The following is a 10582-nucleotide window of genomic DNA, read 5'->3' as shown; positions in this document are numbered from 1 at the left end:
ATCATTCCTCTATCAAGTTACTGGCACAGCAAATGATGTCATGATTCTACACGTGGCACTGCAACAGTACAGTCAGTGAGCTCAGCCATGAGTCATCATTGGTGTGTGTGAGGCAGCTGAATGTCAGGTAGCAGGTAACCTGCTCTGGGTTCGCACTCATCACGAGTTCTTCTTACACCCTGCATCGGCTCGAACGTCCGTCAAAGTGCCAATATTAAAAGTTCAAATCAATATCGGCAGCAGCCACGTGAGTCATGCTGTCAGAGCCGAACAGAAGGCTGGAGCACCGTGGGAGATTGATTAGCGGTTTCTGTCTGAAAGCCTGTTTTCGTGGTCCCTCCATGGGCAAACTCATCTCGCTGTTTACTGAGATGGATGAAACTCCCTCGGGCAGCAACGAATACACAACACGCCTTATTATACTCTTCCCTTCAAGGCTTCAAGCGGCGATCGTCCTCTACAAGGTTGAGTGTTGCAGCCGTACACGTCCACATTCATGCGTCGTCTTCTCACGTCTCAGCTTTGCTGAGTCTCGACAGAAGAATAATGGAGGACGTGGAATTAAAGCTACTCTGGGTCGCTCTTTGGGGAGAAACGCTACACAGTTAACCTTTCCGGCGGTGAATGATGCAGCTGCTACATTGTCCAGCAGCCCTCTGTGAATACTCCCCGCGACGGTCCCTGCGCTCATCACGACGGCTGATCTGCGTCCCGCTGGTGCTGATGACATACAAATCTCAACTAATATCAGCGGAGCCACTCAAACTGATTTCACACTCTGGAGACGTGAGCCTCACAAACCCCTGGAAAGACAACTGGCCAGCGTGAGAGCTTTAATGACACATTTATGAGCTCTTATGCTGATAAGTGATTGAAAGAGCATACGGCAACGAGCGTCATAACTCTCAAGTGGTGGGGAAAGAAGCAATAAAAGTCTGTCTTCACATGGGAGGCGAGGAACTATTTAATGAATCTGAATTGATTAAAAGTAAACTCGGAGCAAAGAGAGATTTATGAGAATTTTAATACATATTTGACCTCTGATGCAAATGTTTTTTTAAAAGGGAAGAGCCAGGAGAACCCATTCAGAGATCAAATGAAGTGTGTGACAGACTGCAGAATAAACCAGACCTGCAAGCCAGTGGGCGCGCCGGCCAACCCCCCCGAGAGTCGAGCCCAGTGGACGGAATGCTGGTCGGACCTCACGCCAGAGGTCCACAGAAACTGGACAGAAACAACTGAGCCTGGTTTCATGGCAATAGGACTGGTTGTTGCCAAGATACTCAGCACTTCCCTCCTGAAATGCGTCATTTTTTGGTTTGTAAATGAGAGGGTCACGCACCTCATGGCTTCCTCTGCTCTTCCTCACCTTCAGCAGATGGAGATTTGATGCACGCTCAGTGAACGTGTTTCCTCACAGACTGGAGCCACGCTAGCAGAGATCTGCTGATTCTGGTTATGAGATGTTATGAAGACGTGATTTCCTTCAACAACCCGAGCAGCACTTCAGCGATCCTGCTCAGACAAGCACAATTCTCCTCTTGATGTAAACACACACATGCAGGATCTCTACTTACTTTGCATAATGATGAATTTGCTTGAACATGCTGAGCATCAAAGGGAGTTGCGGGGCTGTACATTAAGACTCGAGGCTGCTCCGCTCGCTGCAGCTGCCTGTGCCCTTGGGTGTCAAAAACCCGGCCCATCGCAGAAGCCAGTACGGCACTGCTACACCGGGAGAGGTCATCCACGAGCTGCTAGCAGCCAGATGAAGGCGGAACAAAGTGGACAGCACCATCAAAAGCATCCAGAATGAAGACAAATATCCAGCGAGGCGTCATTAGAAACCAAGATGAGACGGAAGAGTGAGCTGCACTTTAATGTGAGCATCCTGGGCTGCATTAGCATCACATTAAGATGGAGCACACGTGAGCTCGGACCGATGAGGTTGAAGTTGGCGTGACAGCGAAGCCCACACGTCTGAGCTGACAAAGCAACATTCATCACGTCGTAACAGACGTTTCAGATCCCAGCAAGGTTGTGGCTCTCGCTGGGATCCTTTGAAGTGCGCTAACAGTTCATTTCCCACGTGTTCATTGCTTCTTTCTAGAGGAAACTCTTAACTAGTCAGCAGGAAAGCTGCGGCCATGTTTTAGTGAAGCCTGATCTGAAGGGCAGGATGGGTGGGACACCCCCAACCCTCACCCCTCCTGAGTCAGACAGGGGCCTGCTCCAGGTCCAGGATGTCTGTGTGCCATCTGGTTTGATCAGACCTAAAGACTGAAGGTGACTGTCAGCTCCTGGTTTTACAACCTCCAGCCTTTCAGGCTGGCCCACAAACCCACTGGCACCTGCCAGCACCTGCCAGCACCTGGCTGCCACCTCCGCCCGGAATCGAAGCAGCTTTTTGTCATCTTGAGCACAAATTGAATCCATCTAACTTTGTTTAGACGACATGGCGATGGAGGAACAGACTGGAGATATGAAGCAGTAACCACAGAAACACTGCCGCCACGCCGTCGACTCACCGTTGTGACGTGTGACTCTGGTTGTGATGGCCAGTGTGACTCTTCAGGAAAACTAAACAGAGGCAGTTCCGCATCGACCTCTCCGACTGCGACTCTACCTCCAAAAACTCAAAAAGGCCATTCTTTTGTGAGGTACTTTTTATTCATGAACAGTATCCACTGTAGCCAGGACGAGAGCGAGGCCGCCTGTGTGCAGGAACAGTTAAGATGCAGACAGAAGCCACCAACATATTTAAAATAAGATTGTTCCAAACAGCCTCAGTACCTGAGATGAAATCCACATGGACCACATCCACTGAACTGTGTAGCATGAACTGGTCCAGTTAAAACATTCTGGTACCGTCATGGTTTTGATGAGTAGCACTGCCATCTGGTGGCAAGAAGAGCAAGCTGCACTAAAATTTCACTCTTTCGTATCGTTTCTGGAAACATCATCACATTTCCCCATGATGACAATTGTCAGACCGCCTAGATCTGTTGCTTTCACACTCCTCTGGTGAAGCAAATTCAAGGCTGATTTTAATCCTGCGACACTTACATTTCCAACATTGAATTCATTTTTTCCCACAAAGTGATGGCTCTACTCCTCACAGATGGGTTACAGAAAATCTGACTTCTCTGAGAAGCACCATGACATGGCATTAGCGTGTCATTTTCATCAGATTAGAGACAGGAAACGCTTCTGACAGGCTTTTCCAGCTTAAAAAGCTTCTGTGTGCTAAGGAAGATTAAAGAGCTTCAACAGCAGAAGAGACCCTGGAACTCCTGGTGCCATCTTTTGGGCCTGCTGGCCTCCAATACTTCTTCTTTGGTGGATTTGGGTAAATTTCACAGACTCATTCATTCTCACTATAAAAACCCAAGTATAACCTTTAACAATCATTTTACAACAGCAGGACAAGACCAAGTCTCAACAGTGCAACACGTCATGTTCCTTTGCAATCACGTTCTGCATGTCAGAGATTGTCATCTTCACTTTCTATGAGCCAAAATGATCACGCAAAGCAATGTCAGATTTTCTGTTTGTTATTTACATTTCCTGCTCCTCTCAACAGTTTTCACAAAGGTCATAAAAAATCGTATCAAAACTTTCCCTGCACAGGACAGAAAAGCGTGTATGTACATGTTTTAGTTCATACGTGAACATCCAGACATTCATGAAAGAACAAAGCGGTGAGGGTCAAGGACGAGGACAGAGGGCCCAAGGACCCCCCTCAGCGGTACAGACACATGCTGGGGCTCTGGTACAGGTACATGTACGCATCACAGAAGAGGCGTTTAGCCACACCTTTCATGTCCCGAGGCACCTGATTGGCCAGCTCTGCGGGGGGCATAACCAGGTACTCGGTGACCTCAGGACAGGGGTGCACCACCGGGATGTTGAAGCCATCGCTCTCTCCTGAAAACAACACACGTCTGAGCCCAGGAGTAACAAAGTGGACGAAGCAGGGAACGGCGAGAACGCTCACCTTGTCTGTCCGCCATGCTGTCAAAGAAGATCCAGTCTTGGCTGTTTGGGCCGTATTTGATGAAAGAGACGTAGTGGCTCGTCTCGATGCACAGCACGGCGAACAGCTCCAGCTTGTCTCGGGTAAGGGGGTGAGTCACGCCTCGCCGCAGGTAACCCTTCGGGATGTCCAGAGCGGCTGTTTGGTGGCGCCGGCGGCGAGGATGGGAGTGAACCTGGGGAGAAACGGAGAATCTCTTGTATTTTCTCTTCACAGTGACAGGAAAAACAGAAAAATGAGATCAAAAAAAAAGTGGCGAGTGATTCAACACTGAAGTCAACCCAGCAGCAGCGTTTTTGGGAGTGGATGATTTGTTGTATTTATTTACAGACGAATATCTTCAGCCCCTAGTCACTGAAACACAGATCAGACGACTCAGACGTCAAGACGACATGCCAACCTGAGAGGAACACTCCACACAGAAGATTTTGCATCCTGTCAGGCTGAAAACTGGATCATTAAAACAGTCGATGCACTCCACTTCGGCCAGTTTTCCACAGAGCATGCACTGCTGGGGACCTGCCACACACACAGCACACGTTGTAGTCACTCCTTCTGTTCTCTGTTCAGTCGGCGTGCAGTCAGAGTTGCTTCACCTTCGGACCGGAGGTCGGTGATGTCCAGCTCCAGGGACGGGATGATTTTCTCAAACATCTTGAACTTCTTCCCAAAGCGTGGCATCTGGAGGATGAGGCACGAGGGCACCTGAAGTTGGAGCGATCAAAAAAGCTGGTCACACAGCGCATTAGAGGAGAGTGACACAGCGCCATCTACAGGAGACTGCAGGTGGTGCATCAAGCATTGTGTTACTACGGTGTAACGGTCATGAAGTATTTTTTATATGTTTTTGTGGTGGAGCTGATTCATTTGTCAGGGTCAGCTCCCTATTTAATGATGATCACCTGTGATAGAAAGAAACAGGAACAAAGTTTAGCGGACGTTTGCTGTGTTTCTGACGCCTCATCACGGAGGCGCAGGCTGCACACACGGGAGCAACTGTCTCACCTCAGCCAGCTTGAGTCTGGCGCTGTGGAAGGAATGTTCCAGCAGCTGCTGGACTGTAGGCAGCACCAGACTGTGGTTCTGGTCCAGGAAGATCTGATAGCAGTAACTCTCCTGCACTTTACCACTAGCTGAGCTGAACAGAAGAGAGCCAGAAACACATGTGACTTTATTAAAAGGTTGAAGGCACCTTTATCACTGGAGTGTGACAAAAAAATCAGCTGATTGTGGCTGTAAAGCAGGAAATAGCATTTAGCCGTGGGGTTGTTATCGTACAGTTTGAGCAGAGGATCCAGTGCAAGAATGTGATGCATGATGACATTGAGAAACTCTTCAGGATCTGAAAGACAACAGTCACATCAGCAGTCACTTCAATCTAAACACAAGCCACACGTGTCAAAGCTTCCCACCGACCCTTCTCATCCGTGGTGAAGGAGCGGCTGTAGCCGTGCTTCTGCAGCAGCTGCCGCAGCTTCATGATGTGCTTCCCCTCCACGAAGCCTTTGCTGTGAAGAACACAGACAAGGCAACGCTTGACGGAGCAACCACCAGAACACTTGGATGCTGGCTGAACACATGAAGGCACGCACCTGCGGAGGGGGTTGACGATGTCATGGAGCAGCGTCTTCTGAATCGGAGCATCTTGGGGCTCTGTTGATTTGAACAGCATGGAGTCCAGCACAGAGGAGCAGGAAAACAAACTGCCGGAGAGGGACGGACACGTCAGAGCACTTAATGTCTGGAATTATGAAGCAGATTCCATCCAGAGCCGTAGGACAGGGCCGCAGTGCCACTGAGTATCAGGCCCGTTTATCACAGGACCACATAAACATTGAGAATATGAACGTTTTCAACTAATTTCTCCACAGTGACTCAAAATCAGTTTAGATTTGATTGCATGAATCTTCAGTGATGGATGAACACTGACGACTCATTGGTTAATGCTGCACTCGGCCGTCTGATGTCATGACTGCAATTTAATTTGGAGACATTTTAGACTTATTTCCACTGGGATAAGTTTAATTTGAATGCAGATGCAAACAAACACAGAACAATATAAAATTTAAAAGATAACAAAACGGAGTCTGGAAAAAACAATAAAATGCATGTCATGTGACCTGATGAATCTAGAAATAGCTGGAGGTTGGAAATTCATTCTAATAAACAGAACTGCGCATGGGAGCAGTGCAGGGCTGTAGCTCATCAACCTCAGGGAGCTTCAGAAAGTCAGACATCGTTCTAAACGCTGAAACCTTTGTGCCATCGTCAAGTACATTCCTCATCCTGACCTGAAGAGGGCAGCATCCATGTAGCAGGAGTTACAGTGTCCTTGAATCCCCTTCATTCGTCCAATCAGGACCTGGTCGACTTGCTCTGCACTGATGGGAAGAACGGGGTCCAAAATCCCTGTACTCTGCTCTCTTTCTGAAACAACACACACACACACACACACACACACACACACACACACACACACACACACACACTCTTATATAAGAAAGACATGTAGCATAACATTCTGTATGCAATTCCAGCAGCTGTTGGCAAACGCTGTGTTTTCCTTTGAGTGAGACATTCATATCGCTCACGATGAAACATTGGAAAATATATGGAACTTACATTTACAAAATAGCTTTTTAAATATTACATGGAAAAATATGTTGTAGCTCACAAGTATTTTCTGAGGCAATCATTGCACAGCTCTGATGGGACCTCCACATCATTTGAGATGTCGTATGCTGATGCTTTTTGAACCGTTTAAGACCACTTTGGCAAGGATGGTCATTTCCATCGAAGCCAAAGTTCGACACTTTTTTGTTCTTAATCACATTTCTCTCTCTACTATGGAGGATGAGAAATAAAGGTTTCTAGTAAACGCCGTCCATGAGGATCTCCAGAAAACCCTCGTGGTTAGGAAGTTATTTTTTTTTTAAAATGGAACCGAAGGGGACGAGGCTGATTGATACTCTAAATTGACCGTAGGTGTGAATGTGAGTGTGAATGGTTGTTCGTCTCTCTATGTCGGCCCTGCGATGGACTGGCGACCTGTCCAGGGTGAACCCCGCCTCTCGCCCGTTGACGCTGGGATAGGCTCCACCCCCCACGACCCTTAATGTGTAGGAATAAGCGGAAGATGACGATGGATGGATGGAACCGAAGGTCATCGGTCGGTTCTGCACAGACCTGGATCCTCACGGTAAAACCTGGAGTCGGGCCGGAGGGAGCTGAGCTTCACGAACAGAGCTCTCTTGGGAGCACATGTGAAGTAACGTTCTTCTTTTACGGTTCCATCACTCACTCCCAAAGGCTCCTCCTACGGACGGAAACGCACAGGAGAGATTCAAGGTTCCGTTTTAAACAATCACCTGAAACCAAAACCAGTTCTTGTTATCTCTGAACGAGCTCTTTAAGTCCATCAGCTCAGTCCACAGTAGAAGCTGAAGCTTGTTCTACCTGCTTGGAATGGTGTTGGACGTCGTCACAGTGAACCGACCACAACGAGGGCATATTTTCTTAAAAATACTCCCAATTATATGGCAGCTATTCAGTTATATGACAGCTGCTCTGTAATAATTTGTTGTTACGTGCAAGACAATAATTACAAGCTCTATTCCAGCCATGAGGTTGTGACGATCAGGCAGCGTGCCGATCCAGCGGATGATTCCAAACGAGTTGCCTGCAGCCAAAGTCACCTCTACCAGAGAGCTGATACTCAGGCCCTTGTTCGCCGCTTCAGGGTTTGGTTCCAGCGCAGGTCTGTCAAGATCCATGTGCTCTGTCTCTACAGGGAAGAGCAGATTTAGATCAACTTCTTATGATCAATATGAAAAATAACTTAATGAGTTGCTGTGTAAGTCGATGCTCCAACCTGCAGGCACCTCCCCCTTCGCAACCAACTGCAGTGGAACGACCAGTTCGCCCCCCGTCTTCCCTCTCTCATCCGTGTCCTGAAAACACCAACAAAGAAAAACCAGAAACTCACTGCAACTTGATGACTTTGCACCTGAATATGTTAAGTTTTGAGGCGCTGCATTAAATCGCCGCGCCCAGTCAGGAGAGTGATTTTACAATTCAGTATCTCTCCATCTTGTTGGTGTCTGCCTACAGTGACAGCAATGCCCAACGCTGCCAGCGTATCTGATAGCTTCTTACAGATGTGAGGTAACCCTTCCCAACCACCATCATTCATTGTGCTAAGCTAACTAGCACTCACCTGGTCTCTCGTGGTTCGGCCCCACATCAAGACCACGAGAGCCATGAGACTCAACCAAAACAACTGAGTTGCAGCTGGACGCTAACGAGCTGAACATTGCTAGGCAGCTCTAGGTAGGTCGGTTCGTCACTGTATGTTGTGATCTGATGATTATTATGAAAAACTGAACAGAAATATCACTTTTGGTCAATCATCACTCACTGTGGAGATCCGAACAAAATAGTCTCCATCCTTTTCCTGCATGTCCACCACCATTCCATGGCGACAGTAGTCGTTGGTGAAGTAGGTGACTCTGTCTCCGGGGGCTAGCCCCTCCGTTTCCAGCTCTGGGAGGGACGTGAGCGCTGCAGGTGACAGGGAGCTTGAAAGTCGCGGCCTGACTCTGGGGAAGGGGGCGAAAATACCACAGTCCTTCTCGCAGCGGAAGAGGGCTTTATGGTAGAAGGAGCCGTCTGTTTTGCCCTTTCCTCTGTCTTCCCCCTGGAGGGAGAGAGCAAACCGGAACTGATGTCACTTCAAATCATTCAGCCACTGATCCCAATTCAAGTCCACCAAGAAATATTTGACTTTGGGTGTGATGGTTCTTCTACTTCCTGGCTACTATGATTATGGCACGTGTGTATCCTCAAGGACATGCAAAAATAATAAATCTTTGAAATAAATATAACAACTAATTGTTTTATCAGGTTCCCACACATACGCAATATGCCATTACTGGCTAATATATGACTCAGGAAACTAAGTTCATCATGCTGGAATTTAGAGATACAGCTGAGACATCGGCTAAGGAGAAAAGAAATTAACCCCGACATAAAAAAACACCATTAAATGTGTTCTTTTGCCACTTCAAATATGCTTTTTTAACGGGTACAGCGCGCCTGTCTTTCATTATTCTCAGTCTAATACGTTCCAGTGATGTGAGGAACACAACAATTCACTTCCGTTGTATTTTGGTGGAGAAGAAATGTGTAATAATCAGGAAACTGCAGTGTTCTTCCTTTGGAAATAAAAGAGCGTAAACAGAGGGGAAATCAAACTGTTCTATTAGTTGAGGAACCGGCTAATAGGAACAGTGCCAACACGGACAGCAAGAGGACGCCACACATCCCCAACCTGAGGATGAAACCAAACGTGCATATCTGGAGAAATTCCTGATTCAGTATGTTTCCATCTTGACTGAATAAAATCACACCTGCAGTTCAATTCCAAAGAATATTCCCGATAAAGGATGTGATGTTGGAGGTGTCAGGTATCCAGTGTAGCGGATGATGCCTTTCAGCTTCTTTCCTCCTTCCTCCACAGTGACCTCACTGCCCTCTGAGAGCGTCAGAGCTCTCTGGAGAGCATCTCTGTCTTTAAACATCTTCAGCCTCTCCGAGTCGCCTTCCACCGAGAGCAGCATACCGGCCTCCTCTGCGCTCACTTCCTCCATGAGTTTCATGTCTATCTCATAGGGTAACAAGCTGTGTGAGTTCAGTGGGGTGACTGGCAGCTTCACGTGACAGCCAGGCTTTGAGACGGCTAATCTGTACTTGGAATCATGGGTGTAACACAGGCAGCCAGCCTTGATGTGTGTGGGGTAGTCAGGCTTCTTTGTGATGATGAAGAAGCGGTTTCCTGATGACATAATGAGGCTGAGACCACACACACACACACACACACACATTAATAACAGCGCACCAGTCGCGAATATGCTCGACACAATATTGTAGCTAATTTAGCCTGTTAGCAAACTACAGAGGAAGCTAACAGGCTCCATTTCCCCAAGTAACTGCTGGTAAATGACAACTTGTGACTTTCAAACCCCAACTCGCCAACAGACTTGGTTCTACCTTCCTCCACCTGCTGCTGCAATAACGGCGAACTTTTCCTTTCCTTTTCTCCTGGATAATTCTGGCTCAACTCCAGTCCGACCGTCTCGCTGATTTCACTTCCCCTTTCACTCCAGCGTCGTCCGTCTCTCTCTCTCCCCTGCTGGAAGCGGCCGATCACCGGGCGCCTATCGGCTCATTTAATGGGCAATAAGTCATCAATATTGTGAACCGCAGAAATCGTGGGTATTTCCAGTGTGACGCTGTTGTTTCGAAATCCGTTGACAGCCAGCAGCGTGAGTAGGTGGTCTGCAAGACACAGTGAAGCCCTCAAATTTGTCTTACAGGCAACAACCAGTTTAGAAACCTGCAAGTCGTAAATTTGTTTGTTTTTCGCCGTTAAAAAGCGGTTATGGCCTCTCCAGCATTTCTGCTTTCTAAAATATTTTCTTTTTTTTTTTTCATTCGGCTCAGCCAACTGACTGTAAATCAGCCACCAACTGTCGTAGCCGTCGTCAG

General features: G+C 47.6%; 1 protein-coding gene across 2 annotated transcripts; it reads right to left on the bottom strand.

The window, feature by feature from the left end:
* Window positions 1-3394: 3394 nt before the first annotated feature.
* On the bottom strand, window positions 3395-10561 carry cyldl (cylindromatosis (turban tumor syndrome), like). 2 transcript variants are annotated; one of them, XM_086225384.1, is made up of 15 exons: window positions 10085-10561; window positions 9445-9886; window positions 8454-8732; window positions 7908-7986; window positions 7732-7820; window positions 7223-7352; window positions 6328-6463; window positions 5629-5739; window positions 5453-5544; window positions 5315-5378; window positions 5042-5174; window positions 4633-4741; window positions 4437-4555; window positions 3998-4211; window positions 3395-3927 (listed from the first exon to the last, which is right to left on the bottom strand). In XM_086225384.1, the coding sequence occupies exons 2-15, from the start codon at window positions 9877-9879 to the stop codon at window positions 3743-3745; spliced, it is 2175 nt and encodes a 724-aa protein (XP_086081510.1). In that variant the 5' UTR covers window positions 9880-9886; window positions 10085-10561; the 3' UTR covers window positions 3395-3742. The 2 variants fall into 2 exon arrangements, with proteins under 2 accessions (XP_086081510.1, XP_086081509.1); XM_086225383.1 differs by having other exon boundaries at window positions 7642-7820; window positions 10085-10560.
* Between the last annotated feature and the right edge of the window lie 21 nt (window positions 10562-10582).

Source organism: Aulostomus chinensis, chromosome 14 (genome assembly GCF_037954235.1).
Source record: "Aulostomus chinensis isolate RoL2024-O1b breed Wild chromosome 14, RoL_Achi_v1.0, whole genome shotgun sequence".
Classification (NCBI taxonomy): Eukaryota; Metazoa; Chordata; class Actinopteri; order Syngnathiformes; family Aulostomidae; genus Aulostomus; species Aulostomus chinensis.
Note: the sequence above shows the minus strand (reverse complement) of the source record. Positions and strands in the feature narration are given on the sequence as shown.